The sequence below is a fragment of the Mauremys mutica genome, chromosome 4 (assembly GCF_020497125.1).
Source record: "Mauremys mutica isolate MM-2020 ecotype Southern chromosome 4, ASM2049712v1, whole genome shotgun sequence".
Taxonomy (NCBI): Eukaryota; Metazoa; Chordata; order Testudines; family Geoemydidae; genus Mauremys; species Mauremys mutica.
Window position 1 is genome coordinate 80,707,203 of NC_059075.1, and position 18,782 is coordinate 80,725,984.

The 18,782-nt window shown below is 42.4% G+C and overlaps 1 protein-coding gene across 4 annotated transcripts in view; it reads left to right on the forward strand.

Annotated features, from left to right (window-relative positions):
• SLC1A2 (solute carrier family 1 member 2) overlaps window positions 1-18,782 on the forward strand; it is an 83,545-nt gene that overhangs the window by 49,717 nt on the left and 15,046 nt on the right. For all 4 annotated transcript variants that reach the window (XM_045015233.1, XM_045015234.1, XR_006579087.1 and 1 more), the window contains exons 7-10: window positions 799-1,032; window positions 6,212-6,406; window positions 11,174-11,308; window positions 18,111-18,342. In XM_045015233.1, the coding sequence (XP_044871168.1) occupies window positions 799-1,032; window positions 6,212-6,406; window positions 11,174-11,308; window positions 18,111-18,342 (796 nt within the window). The remainder of the gene's footprint in view (window positions 1-798; window positions 1,033-6,211; window positions 6,407-11,173; window positions 11,309-18,110; window positions 18,343-18,782) is intronic.

The following is an 18,782-nucleotide window of genomic DNA, read 5'->3' on the forward strand; positions in this document are numbered from 1 at the left end:
CCACTGGCAGCTGAAAGGATACTGGGCTATATAGACCTTTAGTCTGACGCATTATGGCTAGTCTTATGTTCTTATAAATTATGTAGTACCAAAATGTATTATTGTTATTCCCATTTAAAATCAAGGAGCAAAAGTAATACCATGTAACTTAGGTGACCAGTCACACACCACAGGTAATCAAAGCATATAGTTAACAAACAATCCATAGATTAAAAACTGCTTGTTGAAACAATTCAATGAGCACAAAATAGATTGGTGCACAGGAAAAATGGCTAGATGCATCAGATCATTTATCTACAACAAATAATTCAGACCTGAACTTGATGAAAAATGCTACATAACAGTGAAGTATTATAACCAAAATACAGTATTCTTCAGTAAAGATCCAAAACACTTGCATGTATAGTACAGTTACTACCTGCTTATGGGATATTACTCTAGGGTCAAAGCCTTACTCTGCAAACATACATTGAATTCAATGGTGGAGAGTAAAAAAAACAAGTAGAAATTGAGTAAAAGCCTCAGGATTTGGCCCCTGAAGTATTGTAGTATTACTTTTAGTGGGGTGTTATGGCAGGTTCCTCTGAATAGGCTTTACTCAGACCATATTAAGAGAGGCATGAAGGACAGCCACTGAACCACCATCATTCAGTAGTTCTGTATCCTCTTCACATCTCTAAGTGTTCAGTCTAGAAGTCTGGATCTCTCTCCATAGTCCCAGATGTTTTTGTGCACAGGTTTTATGGCTGCATGCTGCAAGGATCAGTTCCATCTGTTTGTTCTGTTTTTTTCCCCTAGGTACTCTCCTTTCGGCATTGCCTGCCTTATTTGCGGGAAAATCATTGCAATTAAGGACTTAGAAGTGGTTGCTAGGCAACTTGGAATGTACATGGTAACGGTGATCGTGGGCCTTCTCATTCACGGTGGGATCTTCTTGCCTTCACTGTACTTCGTGATAACAAGGAAAAGCCCCTTCACATTCCTTGCTGGCATTTTCCAGGCATGGATCACAGCTCTAGGCACAGCTTCCAGGTACTCCATGTGAACTGCCACCTTATTTATATTTTAGCAGCTCATTAGCTGCCATTTAGACATTATGCAGCTGCTGTTCTGACCTTTACTATAAAGTTATTTTATCATTAATACCAATCAGTAAACAGTTTTGGATCTCCTTAATCTATTTGGGGAAAAAAAAACCTTTACCTCACACTCTGTAGGCTTTAAAGAGAGGCAGGATGGATAGTGGCCATAGAGGCTGGATAGTGGCCCCAGGCTGAATGTCAGGGGACCTGACTTCTGTTCCCTGCACTGCCACTGACTCAATGTGTAAACTTGTGCAAATCAGGTAACATGTGTGCTTTAGTTTCCTGACCCGTAAAATAGGGATACTGCTACTTACCCACCTTGGTTAAGCACTTTAAGATCTGTGGATGAAGTGCTATGAGTGTTATTAGTTATTAAATGGAAATGTACAGAGCCATAATTGTCACAAGGCTCCATATTTGTCACAGTTCTGGGGTTAACTGCACCTCTGCCCTCCTCTGTCTACTCAAGCATGCCCCTTTACATTGCAGGCCTCAAGTAACATTTCTCTGTGAGTGGATACCCACATCCCTCTCTCTCCAGACCAGGGATTTAGGCTTGCTGTTCCCCTGCAATTCACAGAAACTATCCCAGCAGCTCTAATCTCAGTCCAGCACCTGCAGTTCCACTCTCTCCTAGAGGCTATGACAGTGTTTACCAATGACAAGCCAGCTTTTACAAAGTACAGTACATTTATTCTAGGGAAAAAGTATTACAGAGAAATATATCCTGAAACAATAAACGCTCTGTATGTGTGCTAAGCTTACCAGATGTTACCCATCTTCCACATGGAGATCCTGGCATCCCACTCTTCCAGCAGGGCTTTTTCCTCTTGGTTATAGTTTCATGGATGTTTGAGGATCAAAGTGAGACTCCCAGAGCCAGTTCAGGCTGACATTTTATACCAAAAGCCTTAACTTGTCTGCCACATCTTTTGAACTGGGTCTGAACCAGTATGTGCAATTTGCCCCAGAGGTGGTACTTCTCTGGAGCTGTTTATCTGTTCCAGGATCTGCAGTAGTTTGCCCTGTTGATTTTAGTTCCCTGGGGTGGCACAGTAACCCTCCTTCTTGGAGCTAGCAGACAATCCCCATCTCATGAAGATAAATATAGACACACATTTATGAGTTAAAAAAAATGAGGAGTCCTTGTGGCACCTTAGAGACTAACAAATTTATTTGGGCATAAGCTTTTGTGGGCTAGAACCCACTTCATCAGATGTATGAAGAAAGAAATACAGGAGCAGGTATAAATACATGAAAGGATGGGGGTGCTTTCCCAAGTGTTAGGTCAGTCTAATGAGATAAATCAATTAACAGCAGGATACCACTGAAACCTGTCACACTTGAGTAATCCCTTTGCCCATAGCTCATGGCACATCTCAATGTAGAAATATTTTTGAATTTTCCATGTTTTCAAGGTCTCACATTTGTCACAATAGTCACATTGCTGCTTCTAAATGAAGTTGCAATGCTAAGTTTCAAGTAGGGAACACAAGAGGTAGATGAAGGTCCTGTACTGTCACCAGCATCAGAGGGGTAGCCATGTTAGTCTGGATCTGTAAAAGCAGCAAAGAATCCTGTGGCACCTTATAGACTAACAGACGTTTTGCAGCATGAGCTTTCGTGGGTGAATACCCACTTCGTCGGATGCAAGTGCAAGTTGCTCATGCTGCAAAATGTCTGTTAGTCTATAAGGTGCCACAGGATTCTTTGCTGCTGTCACCAGCAGTTTCCCCTATGACTGCTTCCTCCAGGCTGGAATTTAGGAATACCCTGAGTGATGATATTGAGTAGCACAAGCTGTTTAGTTAGTCTGAGAGCTAGAAAACCACAAGGTATGTCTGTGCACTTTGACCTAAATAAAGTTCTATTTATATTTATAACAACTCAGCACCTGGCTCTTCTCTACCAAAAATGATGCAACAGGTATCCCACGAGCTCTTTGCAAATTAGGACTGGGAACTAAATTTTGCCCAATCAGAAGGAAGGAGATACTCAATCTCATTGAAAAGTCTATTTTTCTGTGTCTTTCGGCCAAGTTTGGCAGGGTAAAGTGGTTTGGATAAGGATCTGAATTGTTTAGTCTTTCATCTAGAGCACAGATCTGCTAATCAGTAAATGGAAAGGGAGTTGGAGACTTGATGACTAAGGGCAGGTCTACACTAAGGGCGGGGGTCGAACTAGGGTACGCAAGTTCAGCTACGTGAATAGCGTAGCTGAACTCAAAGTACCCTAGTTCGAACTACTCACCCATCCAGACGCCGCGGGATCGAAGTCCGCGGCTCCAAGGTCGACTCTGCCACCACCGTTTGCAGTGGTGGAATACCGGAGTCAACCGGAGCGCGCGGGGAGTTCGAACTATCGCGTCTAGATTAGGCGCGATAGTTCGAACTCCGAGAAGTTGAACTCACCGTGTCGACCTGTCAGGTAAGTGTAGACTAGCCCTAAAGAACTGGTAATAAGACATGGTGCTTTTCACTAGAGATCGTTGGTTTTCAATGGAAAATTGGGTTTTCGACTAAATAAAGTCTTGCCCCTATTTCCCCTCTATGGGTTCTGAACCCACAGCCCTCTCTCATGATGCACCATAGCTAGTGACTTCTATGATGCACTGCAGTGGCTCAACAAGACAGGAGATTGTGATGGATCAGGGGAGATATCTGGCCTGGGAGCCTGGCCCATAGAGGAGAATGGGGGCCTAAGAGACAAAAAAACTACAACTCCAATGTGGCACTGAGGCAGCATTTCTGAATCAAAGTGTTCGGTTTTCAACCAAAAGGTTTTGGCTGAAAAATGTTGGGTTTTGTCCAAAATGTTTTATTCACCAAAACAATCACAATTTTCCACAGAAAAAAAAATCTGTTACAACCAGATCTCACCCACTGGTTCACATATAACCTGGAAGTCTTTACATTTGACAGCTGTTCAGAGGCCTGTGTGAAATGATTCAGTAGTTCTCAGTCCAAATTCTTATAGACAAGTGTCCACATCACAAAAATAACTATCACACTATTGCAGCTGGCACTCTTGTTTAGGTCCTCACTGAGAAGCCAAAACTCTTGGACAATCAAATACTTCCTCATACCATGATTAAGATTGTTAGGACAATCTTGTACTGCTTTTACCTACCCTGCACTTCTTTCAGAGGTGATAAAAAGCACTTTCCGACCCAGAGCAGTCAATCTGGCACCATTCATGAGCACAAAATTCACCTATGTTAAAAAAAGGAAGTAAAATTAAGGGGGAAAAGTCTTGCTTGTCTACCAAATTACAAAGCAACACCTCAATGTAAATGGCAAAACCAGGGGGAGTCAGTTACAGCAGCCCTAGGTAGGCTACTGCCATGTACACACTTTCATCTCCGCTCCAAGTTGTGAAAAGTGACTCATGTAGAAGAAAATGAAGCTTATTTAATTGAACATCAATGGTGTGTCCGAACTGTGTTTTCCCTTTCTGAGGAATAAGATATGGAAATCCCTTTGTCATGGAAGTCAGCACAGCATAGCAGAGTGAAAAAACAGGAAGTACTCCTCCGTCAATGACCCACAATATACATTCAGCCATCTCCATACATGCAAACAGCCATATACATGGACTACTAAGGCAGCTCATGGGGGAATATGCCTTACATTTCCCATCTTGAAGTGAGATTATTCTGGTTTTTTAATATATACTTTGTGTGACACCCAGAATGAATATTTGGTTGGCTGTGGTAAAAAACTAAACCATATGGGTGCCAGAATAGAGTTGGCTGAAGCTATTTACCAGGTTCATATAGCTCAGTGAGTGAGAAAAGCAGTCAAGCATTATAAGCACAGGACCAGGAGCCAGGAATACGAACACCAAATTGGCCTCTGACACTTCATCTGGGATATTGAAGAAGTCACTTAATCTTTTGGTTTCTCATTTTACCCTTCTGTAAAATGGGGATATCAATATTGTCCTACTTCATAGAGTCACTATGGGGACTAAGTAATGAATATGTTAAATACTGAAGTTGCAAGGCAGTATATGCAATATGTAGTAAGGCTTTATTGTAGTATATTTTAGTGAATTCAGCCCTTTGTTCTGCTCACTATAAGCAACAGTAAACATTCTTGTCAGACCAAAACTAGTATTGATACAGTAATCAGGATGACCTTTGAGAAATTTCCATTAGCTCACATGGGGGTATGCAAACGAGTTGGTACAGACACGCTTCAGCTATCTTTATACTGAGCAACTGCTCTTAACAGGAATTTCCCCAGAACAGTGTTCACTTTTCAGAAGTGACTCTGGTCAGGATGTAACCAAGTTACTTTAGTGGAGGGTTGGACCAGAGTCAAGCACTGAAAATGAAAAGCATCAATACATGTAATTGAATTGGATTCATTAATTTAGAGGCAGATCATTCAGCTGAGCTAAGCACACTTGGGCAGCAGAGGAAGGAATCTCAATTCACTGGACAGAAAGAGTGGTTTGGAACAACTCTGCTGAGGGTACTCAGGCCCAATGGGTGAAATAGCTTGCTCTGCTCCCTACAGAGGGGATGGCGAGGAAGATCCACACAAGCACCTGTTCCTCAGCACCAGCCTTGCTGTCCCCCAAACTCTGAATGAGGAGTGCATAGGCCACTGGTTCTTCTGCAAAGAACACCTCCACAACTGAAGAGAAGCAGGATTTGACCCTTCAGTATTGATTTGAATTCCCATCGCAAAAAGTCATTTGGCTCTGTGCTTTGAAAAAAATCCAAGAAAGAATTCATAAATTGGATCGAAATTCCAACTAGCCCCTGTGTGACCCAGAATCTCACCTCCAGTTAATACTGAAGTGTGTCTTGATTGAAAAAAGGTTTATGGACACAGGAGGATTAAAAACAACAAAATTTGGCAGAGGAAGGGAAAATATGAAATGTTGCCAGCTTTCTAGCAATGAGGTACTAAAAATCACATATTAAGCACTGAGCTTGTCTTTCCCATAGAATTCAGTAACTTCTATTTGGTTGCACGTTCTTTAGTGCACGTATTGGACTTGAGAAAGGAAATGGTCATAGCAAAATTGCAATAGTTCTGATCTTGTTCCATCATGCAAGAATATTGTGTACCATGTAACCCTGTCTTTCTTCATGTCTTTGCTCATTCTTTTAGTGCTGGTACATTACCTGTCACTTTCCGTTGTCTTGAAGAAAACTTGGGCATTGATAAGCGTGTCACAAGATTTGTCCTGCCTGTTGGAGCAACAATAAACATGGATGGGACGGCCCTTTATGAAGCAGTTGCTGCCATCTTCATAGCACAGATGAATGGAATTGTGTTGGATGGTGGGCAGATAGTCACTGTGAGGTGGGTTCTATATGTTTCTGCAAAGAACTGGGTCTTTGATTTAGAAGGCTGTATAGCATGAAGACGCAGTGATGGCTTCTGAATGCCTATGTATTCTTACACAGTGAAACGTGTGGACTTTGGCTTCTCACAGTGGCATTCAATGGATAAGACTGTTAAATAGATATGGCCCTGATTCATAGGATCTAAGACCAGAACGAACCATTGTGATCCTCTAATCCAACCTCCTGTATTAATACAGGCTGTAAGACTTCCTAAAGAGATTCTCCACTGCCTTGTACTGTGTGTTGCCATCATTTGTGACTCCTGGGTTAGTAACATTTTAAACTCATTTTGTACAGGAGTAAATGTACAGGAGGGAGGGATAGATCAGTGGTTTGAGCATTTACCTGCTTAAACACAGGATTGTGAGCTCAATCCTTGAGAGGGCCACTTAGGGATCTGGGGCAAAATCAGTACTTGGTCCTGCTAGTGAAAATGGGGGGCTGGACTCAATGACCTTTCAGCTGAGTGAGACAGGTATATCTCCATATATATTGTACAACACAAGGTTCAAAGCAATGGTCTTATCTGTCCAACATAATAACTTAGTTAGATGCAGAGGGATGCTCCAAGCTAGGTACAGGAAATTAATTATTTAGAAAGTCCATACAAGTACTAATAGAAAAAGACTTTCCCATAGAAAGTATCCATATGGTTAGCTTGGGTTATTCCCTCTTATTTTGCCAATTAATAATAAAAATAATGGCCTTGGTGCAAGGCATTTTCCGGCTGTGAGGGGGCAATGGTGACGAAGAGATATGGCTGCAGTGTAACATATTCTGGCATAGTCCAGACGAGCAGAGGGATTTCTTGGGAGCTGCCATCTGCCAGTAGACATGAGAGCAGCCCTCATGCACTTTTACACTTGTCCTGGGGCTGACTAGGTCTCTAGGCAGCCCCTTTGATTAGGGGAAGAGGGGCATATATGCCTCCCCATGCCACATTTACAATGAGTGTTGCTGTGGCACAAGTATTGATGTAGCCCTTCAGTTCCTAGAAGCAAGGCTGGGAGTCACAGGGTATTCTACTCACCACTTGATAGTTCCTCCTCCAGGCTGTTCTGGGGATTAGTTCTGCTCAGTTAACACCCCTTTCCAGCAGTTGCAGTCCCTCACTTTCTGTCTGCAGCCCTTCTCTTGCTCCAGGAGCTGCTGCTTCCTCTTTGTGATTCAGCCCCCTGGACAGAACAGTAAGTGGTTTTCCCTTCCGGGGTATGATACTTTCCAGGTATCTCTGGACAAACAGATTCAACAGTCCTCACATCCACTGCCCTACTGCTGTGACTCAGTCTGCTAGTTCATTATCCCTAGCCATACCACTCTGGTAGGCTTAGTTGGTAAGAAGGCCACCCTCTACTCTGGGTTCCAGTCCAGGTCCCTTTACTGAGCAGTCAAGATCTGCAGCTTCCATAACCTTACTGCTCTTGCCCTGGGGCTACTTCCTATTCTGCTTCCACTCACACTAGTCAAGTCCCTCTCTTCTAGGGTCTACTAGGTCTCAGGAATTCCTCATCCTCCTTCCCTCAGGGAGCGTGACTACCACTCTTCACCCGGTAGCCTCCTTTTTGTTGCCAGTCTCTTGGCTTTATGTAAGCCCCATCTGTTCCCTCTCAGGTGATCTAGATTCCAATTAGCGGCTTCCTCCTAGCCTAAATATCTTTCATGTCTGCCACTTAATTGGTTAATTGGGTGTGCTTGGCCTAATTCAGCCCTCTCAGGGCAGGTGTGGGAAGTGCACCCCATCACACAGGGATGTCACCCATTTCAAGCAGGACTACATCAATGCTCAGTAAGGGACATTTAGTGTGTTCCAGCAGGGTCCACCCAGGGGAGTTAGAGAGGAAAACACTTGTGTGCGCTACAGCTCATGTCCCCATATGGCCCAGCAATCCCTCATGTGCAGGTGTAGAACCACTTGGTCATGTTCAAGAGGCACTAGAGAGGTACAAGTCTTGGAGAAGTTGGAACATGGCTGGGTGAGGGGAAGTGGCACTGAAGACAGCTTACCCGCTGGCTGGAGAATAGGTACCCCAACATGGCAAGTCAAAGAAATGGAAACTTCAGATAAATCTAAGGGTGAATGTAAATAACTACCAACATGGTTTATATTGATCTATTTCTATTTTAATAACTTTTGCTGACCCAAGTGGCAGGGTATCAGATCAGTCCTGCCACATGAAATGAGTTTGACACCCCTGAGCTATCATTACAGCAAAATAGACTGGAGACCGTAGCTCTTAAATTCTATCTCAGTGTGCTCACATTAACCCAGAGTACAGTAGATATATTCCTACTATGGCAAATCATTACATATAGAACTGTGTGGAAACATCTGGAAGCTCAAAGGAATACACACATTTAAGTTAGGTAAGTATAATTTTGGCATGTTTTACTGTAATCCAATTTAAAGTCATATTCGATCCTGTTACTAAAAAAAGAGAATGGCAAAGTTATGACTGTTGCAGCTGAATTCATTTACAATGGAAACCATGACAAATGCACTAAGCCTGACATTTTGAATCATAATAATTCAAACCACACATGAATGCTGCCAAGTTTGCCTTTTCCTTGTGTCTCTAATCCACCCACCTTCCTCTTAGCTAACCCCTTTTCAGGATAAAGAAGTGCCTGCACTGGAATTTCTAGTGTTGTGTTTCTTGCCCAACTATATTAGCAACATATTTTCCAGTTCTTTACCTCCTGCAGGTTACTTACAATAATAAAATATGGTTTTAAAGGAGTTAGGTTGCTTCTCTCAAAGGCAGATGCTGTAAAGTTGGACCTTGAATAATACAATTTAGTTTTTAGCAATAAGAACATTCTTTTTAAAGACGAGTTGCTAATAAAATATTTGCTGGCAGAGGAAGTTCTGGGACTTGTTGATCTGAATTATTCTTCCTGCTCCTACTCTAAAGAATTGTCTCACTGTGCCTGATTCAGATTTCACACCATTTGTACACTAGTGCAGTTGACCTCCTGAACTTCCCAGAATTATTCTTGATGTATGCTGGTGTGAGATCGGAATGAGGTTGACAGCAGTGCTCCTGTGGATTAGCCATAGGAAATGGGATGACATTTGTGTTGTGACACTCAGACTATGTTCTGATATGGCAGTGCAAATGGATAGAAGGTTGTTCTCTTATGTCTGCCAACCCCAACTAGCAATGCTGGGGTTAGGTTCAAATGACCCAAATGCAGGCTCAGGCAGGTTTAGTAACTCTCCTTTTTGCACCTCAGATCTGCCCTTTTGGGCATTTCTGCTTTAACCCAACAACCAAACCTGGCAAAGCAACCTACCCCTTGGAGATGATAATCCTGGAAATGGTAGGGGCTAAAATACTGTGTCCTCACATTAGCACCATGCTGTAGCCAAGTATTTACCCCACGGAGGCACTTATTCCCCCACCTCTTTATTGGAAGCACTTTAAAATTAATTCCTTGGTGAACCCACAGCATCTCAAATGTAGTAGTAAATAGCGTGATCTATTTCAGAAAGACAGAGACTTCTTTTATATTTTTTTATTGTTCTTTGGCTCCCTTGCTGCCTAATTTATTTTCCATTCTACAAAGGAATGCCTAGTGTCTCTGAAGCTGTAGCCTGGTTTTTCAGACTTCCAGCATTTGTAGCACAGACATTCACTGTACTCGACTTTCACATTCTACTAACTGGAGCAAAAGTAGGCATGGCTCTGGATTCGCAAAACCTAATTGGCTGAATGTTGGTTTTGCAAACCAGAACAAGAGTGCTTTGTATCTGGGCTTGGTTTATCACAAGCTCCCAGAGTTTGGAGCATGTGACTGTAGGATACATGGTCTTTCACCATTTCCTTATTGATAACAACCAATTCCCCCACATAGGGCCTGCTCTAGGCACCAGTGCTCCAAGCATGGGCTTGGGGTGGCACTTTCCAAGAGGCGGCACTCCGGCTCCTTTTTTTGTTTTGTTTTTTGATTGGGGCGCAAAAAGCCGGGAGCCGGCCCTGAGCGGAGGTGAGCTGCGGCAGTGGGTGGCGCAAGAAGGGCTTCAGGAAGTAACCCGGGGGTTACTGTTGCCTGCTCCCCCGAGCGCGCCGCTGCTCCGCTTCTCCCCTCTCCCTCCCTGGGAGGGAGGGGTAGGAGGGGAAGTGCGGTGCGCCCGGGGGAGGAGGCGGGGCTGGGGATTTGGGGAAAGGGTTGGAATGGGGCAGGGAAGGGGTGGAGTTGGGGCAGGGCCGGGGGGGGGGCCGCAGGGAATTGTTTTTGCTTGGGGTGGCAAAAAACTTGGAGCCTGCCCTGCCCCCATACTATTATCTCACAAAACTAACTGCAAGCTCTGTAAATTAACATTAATGAACCGCACTGGAAAGTCAGCCTGCAGTCCCTACACTGCAGAAATTCCAGTTGGAATGTGGAGGTGGATATGGGTAAAAGCCCTGGATTCAAACATCTCTGAAATGTAGGGAAGGAGGTTGAAAATCAAAACCAGGCTAACGGTATGAATGTTGCAAATTGCCTTTATCTGTATAGTAGTCTGAACAAACCCCCCAGATCTGAACACTCTTAAATTGGAGTTGGTGGAGGAACAGAATCCTCAAAGTTGTGGCTTGAGCCCATGTCTAGTAGTTATGCAGCCCTGTATTTTCTGGGACATGCCAGGTGAAAACCAACCTTTTGTTTTGATCAAGTGAGTACACATTGAAAGTCACATCCTCCTTGTTGTTACCCAATACTGTGTTTGTTCTTACAGTCTGACAGCCACCTTAGCAAGTGTTGGAGCTGCCAGTATACCCAGTGCAGGACTGGTCACCATGCTTCTCATCCTCACTGCAGTGGGTCTCCCTACTCAGGACATCAGTCTGCTTGTTGCTGTTGACTGGCTCTTGTAAGTAATAGTGACTCCATGATTCAATCCGAAGAAGTCATCATGTACTTACATCAAGTAACAAATAATGATTTACTCTTCTCTGCTATCTTTCAATCATGGATCTCAAAGCTCACTAAAATATACCTATTGTACAGATGGAGCAACTGAGGCACAGATAGGTGAAGTGGTTTGACATGGGCCACTTAAGTCAGCATTAGAACAAGAAATAGAACCTAAAGGGCAGATCTAAACTATGGCTGGTGTAATTTGCAATAGTTACACTGAAGTCAGTTGACTTAAACAATTGACTTCAATGGAGCTATGACAATTTATACCAGCTGAGGATCCTGTCCCTAAGAGGCTTGACTCACAGACTCCTGCCAAAGCCACTACATTCCCTAGAGATATGTAACCTTCCAAGCTGTTGTTCCAAACTACGAACATAGTTCAATAACAGTTATTTAACTCTGCTTTTATGTTTCCTTATTATAATTCTTGTCTAAATGGAGGGTTGGGTACCGAGTCTGTGGATGGGTACTGCAGTGATGCCTGTCTAGAACAGAAGGATTTTAGATGGCATTTGGCAATTGTATTAATAATGTCATCTCCAGTTACATTAGCTAGAATGAACATGCTTCAGGATACAGCCAACTGCTTGAGGTTAGGAAGAAATCCCCCCACCGTACCCCCATGATAATAGTTGTCTGTTATGTTATGGGAGTCTTACACCTTTCTCTGAAGCATCAGGTACTTATGGAGATAGAGCTACAGATGTGATGGACCACTGATCCATCCAGCATAGCACGTTCTACGTTCCTAATAGAATCAGGTTTCTTCACAGAGTTCTTCTCAGCAAAGACACTATAGGATGAATGTCCTAAAGGAGCCCACAAATCAAATGAAATGAGAAAGCAAACTGGAAAATGGAAGGATATTCCTGGTCAGTTTTTACCAGGAGAGTCTCTAAAACATGACCTGACCTACCTTTCAACCTCAGGGTCTTGGGATTAGAGTCCTTTCAGTGCCATTGCAGATCCTCAGCCAAGAGACATCCACCTGTTCAACCCTTCTCCCAGAGCTTTCTGTTCCTCACCTCTGGGATTTAGAAGCCCCATTAATAATTATAACAACAATAAGACACCCAGACTCAGATCCTCAGGTACATTTTAGATTGGAGGCATAGACATCTTTGTGCCACCTTGCGACAGAGTTCCCAGGGACCAGTTCATCCCATCAACACAACTTTGTGCAGTCCCAGGGCTCCTCTAAGTTGCACTGATTGGTGACAGGCCCCTAGAAACCTTTACATCAGCCTGAATTGCAGTAGCACAGTGCACTCCGGTCACTGCCTTTCCTGTTTCAGCACATCACTACACAGCCTAAGCTATAAGGTTGCAGGTAGTAATGCTGGGAAGAAGTGTAACACTAGCTATGCCAGCTTTATACCACTTACTGATTTCCCCATGCCAGGGGAAACCCCAGCAGCCCAATTGATGCATCTGAGTATCTGACTTTGAAACTTTAGTGACATAATGTGCTATTTATCCCTGTTACCATTGGCCCTTGTTGCCTAATTGGGAAGCATTCAAGGTCTCAATCCACCCCTGTAGCCATCCTTCTGTGATATATCTGCTAGACCTGAGATGAGGGATTTTCTTCAGTTACACCCTGTCAGTGTATCACCCTGTCTGTGAGACACCAGCATCTAAGAACAGTTCCCAGCTCCAGTCCCAGCTATAGGGGAAAATGAGGCAGGAATTTACAGCTGGGGCAAGCAAAGGGAAAACATGATTTTAAAAACTATATTGTAATTGTGTGAAATCATAGCTCAGAATGGGGAACCAGGGTGGGGCCCAGCAGGCAGCTGGAGAAGGGCAAAAGAGGATATTGTGTGGTTTTAAATACATTGGTGAAGTCATGGCTCAAAACAGGAAAATGGCGTAGGAATTTGCAGCTAGGAGTGGCAGGACAAGAGGAGGTCCGTGCTCAGGTTTTAAATATATGTTTTCATTGGAACTCAAAATAGGCCAAGTAGATAGGGTTCTGCTGCTGGAAGGAGGATGTATAAATGCAGCATGTGGTTTGTTTGGGTTTTTTAGGGAAATGTCATTTTAAGCCCTGCCTACACTAGTGAACCTCAAAGCTGTAATTCATGAGAAGTGCTGCTCCACTGGCGGGAGCTACAGTTTGGGCAGGGCCCAGACGATTTTACCTCTGGGTCATCTAGCCCTGCTCAGAGGCATGTTAAACAACATGGGAGTAGAAATGCCTGTGCCGTGGAGCTGCACCGATGGTGAATCCCAGTTATGAAGCTTGCTAGTACAGACAAGGCCAGAGTCAGAGAAGGAACTTCTGAAAGGAAAGTTACAGGATTGTGTCCAAGTGAAAGACAAGCCTGGAACCTTCTCCCAAACTGGGAGGGCTCTGGGGTTCTTTGGCCTGACCAGCAACAGTTCAATCCATAGTGATAAAATTCAGAGACTTAGAGTCAAGGCTTCAGAAAGAAAGAAAATGAGAAAAAAAGGAGGCATGTTCTGTATATCTTGTCATGCTGATAAAGCTAAGGAAACATTCAGAGCCTGATTCTGACCTTGCTTATGTTAGTTTAACACCAATGTAAATCCATTAACTTCTGTGTGAGATCAGAATCAGGCTGTCTATTAACTGACTGAGTGATAGATATAAATACAGGAGATGGATACAGGTGCAGACAATCATAATGAGCCTGATATCTGGAACTTGTCTGGATGCAAATCAATACAGTAGATATCTTTTAAGAATAGCAATTGTCCTGGCATTTCAGGTCAAATTAGAAAAAATCTTGTAAAAATGGCTCATCTTGTGAGCTTTTTAGTGTTCAAGATGAAAGAAAAGATCACAAAAATCACCTGATTTGTCAGGATTAGGCTGAAATCTCACAGAAAACAGCTTTCACAGTTTCAGAACTCTCAAACCCAAACCTGAGTTTTGACTGGGTCTCAGCCTTGACTCTCCCTCCCCTCAAATTGAGGCTTAAGGGGTTTCTGGATCTAGATCAGATCATATCCTCATTGGTCCCTCTCTTGTACAGAGAGATTGGGTAGAAAGACAGACGCACAGAACTTTATCAGGCAAATTTTCCAAGCTTTCACAACTCTCGCAGTTTCTTAATTTAAAACTACACAAAACTCAGCGGTGACATTTAATAGGAAAGCATTATGTGCCAACAGCTGGAACGAATCCAGCATCATTAGTAAAGCTGGCTACTTTCCAACTGTGAGACTAACAAGCTTAGCAAATGTCATACCATGGACCCAGGTACAGAAGTAGTTTGCATTGGGAAAACTGCTCAGATTCAACATCTAAAGCAGACACCTACATTCAGAAACACAACTGGTAAAGTTTGCATGACATCTGAATCTTTTCTGTAGCTTGTGTAACATGGGTCTAAATTCAAAATGCTTAGGCACACGTTCCTTGGGAAAGCTGATATTTGAATGTTATTGCTTAGGTCTGTTTCTAGAATGTAAACTCAAGTAAAATGAGTGCCAACAAGATGAAGGCAAGTTAAGCATGTCACTTTTTGAGTCAGTGGAAGCCTTGAAGGATTTATTTAATCTCTTTTTAGGATCCTTTCTAGGTTCCAGAGTACCTAGTCAAGAAAGCTCCTTGGAAGGGACAATGTTTTTTTACATACTAGTATTAATAATAATACCTAACAACACTTTGTGTACCTGCTTCTCCTCTCACTCATATAGTGGTTTAACTTTATTGCCTCCAATGCTGCTAACTTTGATTGATACGGAGTGAGTGGAATACAGAGTCAGACCCTATGAGCCTGATCCAACTCTCATAAAAGTCAATGGGAGTTGGATCTGATCCTACAAGAGAAATAACATAAGTATGAGAAATCCTTTCTTCTTCAGATGAAAGAATTTTTTTGTCTGATCACTGCTGACCCAGCCATCAGTCATGTATTGATTCTTCTGATCTTGACATTACTAGGTATTTTGGGTAGTCGGAAGAGAGATTGAGTCCTTCAGCACTCCTTGTGTTTCCAAAATATTTGCTGTATCTCAGCAAAAGCCAGGCTGACTCCCTTTCTCAATCATCCTTTCAGAATTAGTGTTTCAGACTACATTGAAGTCGATATGTTGGACAAATAATTTAGTAGGCCAAATTTTCCTCTTATTTACACTGATGCAACCCTATTGACTTCAGTGGAGTCATACCATTGTAATCAACAACATAATTTGGTCTATTGTTTTTAAGAATAGAATGAATGGAACCTTCTCTCTTCACCCATCCTTTCTCTCTGGATGCAATCAGCCTGGCTGAAGTCAATGGGAGTCAGTGGGGCCAGGATTTCACCCTCTGTGTTTCCGTTAAGTCAATCAAGCCCAGTCTACAGTGAATAGTTCTGAAACATTGTGCTGTTTGCTTAGTTGAATGTCTTTTCTTGTCTACTAACAGACACAGATAGATTGAGGCATCTCCTCGCCTGTTAAATATAAACCACACTGGAGCTATATTTGTGGATTCTGGTCTCCACCTCCTGTCTGGCATTCTGAGCACTCACCCTGGAGTGGCATTAATGAATTCATTCAAGATGTAAGACTATTCACTCAAAATTATTCAGGCGTTCTATAATGTTTCCATGGAGATCTTATTGCAGAGTTCAGTATATTTGATGGGTTTTGTTAAAAAATTAACCCTCTGCAAGTAATATTTTCTAAGTCTGCCACTTCCACTAGGGTAGGCATCATACGTGCATGGCATGATAACTCTATAAAATCTTTCACTCAAGCAAAGCAAAACTGGAGGGATTTTTCCTGCTATAATGTTTTGTTGTGAGTATTGCCCATAAATGAAAAATGTTTTTCACACTTTGGTACTATTTTAATGAACATTTTGCAAAAAATTGCTGATATGCTTATGAAATTCCATAATTATGGTCTGACAACCATAATTGTCAGACATAATAGCAAAATAATGAAAAACACTTGTGAAAGTGATTCAATTGGGTTTTGTAAATGTTTACACTGAAATTTTAATCAAAGCACTAAACATAAGTTTCACTCAGTCATGCATAAGATATAAAATGATTAGTAGTAGTTCACTGATTTGTAAAATCAGATTTAAACTTTTGGCGCAGTGCTAAGCGGCTGTACAATGCAAACCTAGTACCAGCAATATTAGAAAGAGCAGGGAAAAAACAATGTTGTCAAATCAATGACTGTCACGTGGAAAGGAATTCTACTGGCATGGAATCGTACATGCCTGCTTCTCTGTCATTTGATCAAAGTTCATATTGCTCAATCTTCCTGTCATCCTCTGAGTAGACTTGGGTTTTTTGGAAATACACCTCAGCTTTTCTGTATTCCCATTTCTGATTGACTCCCTGATGAACCAGAAACCAGGACACCACAAGCACTCTTCCCTTGCTTGCTGTGGGTTTGTTAGAGTAGAATTAACAGAGTTTTCTGAGGATGCTTCTGTCCAGCTAATATCGGTAGAGGTCTACAGATTTATTATTATTGTTGTTGGTTTACATTTTTGACCCTAAAAGGATGTCAAAGCACCTTTCAAGTTAAATAGACATGCACAACACTATACATGGATCACTTCCTCTGCCCCTGAACTCTTGGGGTGAAATGTGACTTTTTAATAGTCCCACAGTGTTATTGTTGTCATTAACATCAGTGTAAAACAGGTGTAAAATGGCACCAGACCAGAGTGAAAGCATTTTACATCTACTTGCACTTAATTTACACTGACATAAATGACTACACAGGGTGCAATGGAGCAGCTCTAGTGTCCGCTACAGGCAGGAGACATGGAATCAAGACACTGCAACGTGTTCTCACACAACCTCCCTTTAAAAAACTTGCCCCTGAGCAGGGTTCTGGTGTGGGGGCGAATCTAGTCTTTCATGTTCAGAATCATCAGCAGTGTAAAAAGGATACTGGTCTAATGTCTGCAAGTGCCAACAAATGTGTTTCCTTGTAAAGAAGCATGTGGGCCTAATTTGGCATCAACTTGCAACCAGGAGGCTCTTATTACTGAAGAGGTGTCACTGGTTCATCATTTCACAGATTATGACCTATATTTGATTGGCACATATACCCTATGAATACTGGCATAGAACAGTGTGAATGGGCACAGTGCCACTGTAACAGCTGGCTGTGTGTCTAGTGGTGCGAGGGAACCAGAATCCAACAGGAGCACTGAAGGTTTGAGTCCCATAGCGAGATTTCACATCACCTTCCCATAGTTTCCTCAGCTTGAATAAAGGGGAGAGGCTATTTATTTACACCAGTTGAGAGCTGGAATAAGTCACTAAATCTAAAATCGTTTCCCCTGGTTGTGTAAAGAGAATTTAGGGCCCTGATGAATTCAGGTTAATTTACTGGCAGTGAAATGGGACGTGCATAGCGATAAGAAATCTCCAACCCAAGAAGCAGGCACTTTACAGATCTCAGCAAAATGCAAAATACTGTTTGGCTGTTTCTTTGTACAATCGCTCTGCCACATCAGGGATCCAGATCTGTGACTATGGGCATCTGTGCCATGGAAGTCTGTATATAGTTTCTGTTTGAACAGTCCCCTGGGAAGGCATTTCTTTTCAACTTCTCTTGAAAGCTAAAATCCTTTCCACTCTAAAGATCTCATAAACATTCTGTAGAGGATAAATGACAGCAGCAGCAGCACCTGCAATATTAGGCACTCCTTTCATCCCGAACTTTCCCCTTTCCCTAATAGTGAACTCCAGACAACAAGTGAGTCTTTCATGCTCCAGACGGATTTATCATTAACTATCAAACCTCTCTTTCTCCTGCAGAGACCGGATGAGAACATCAGTAAATGTTGTAGGAGATTCTTTTGGTGCTGGCATTGTGTATCACCTCTCCAAGGCAGAGCTGGAAAACCTGGATTCCCAGCATAAGGGGCATGAAGACATTGAAATGACCAAGACTCAGTCAATTTATGATGACATGAAAAATCATAGGGAAAACAACTCAAACCAATGTGTTTATGCAGCTCACAACTCTGTCATAGTAGATGAATGCAAGGTACCTTTCACATTTATGGATATCGAGACTTGTATATAGCAGTGCATGCTTTGTTTTACTTCATTTTTTAACCTGCATGTATTTTTTTTTAAATTGTTTCACAAATGTGACAGCCTTTGTGAACCTCAGACATTTTAAGTAAGTTTAAGAAGTTACAAAGATTTTTTTGCACTCTTCTTAAACATGGCATTTGAAAAATCATATACAATGTTTACATATCAAAAACTAAGGGATTATGCAGCGTATTATGGAATATTCCAAAACTCAGAGAGAATATGGCTATCTACCTAGTTTCCTTTGTTAACAGAGAGCTTATTGCTACTCAAATGAAGGCTAGTTGTAAACCAAGTGCAGGTATTATTATTTGATGGCACTCTTCCATGATACGCCATAAAGAGACTCACGTGTTAAATGCACCATATCACTGGTCGCTCCAGCAC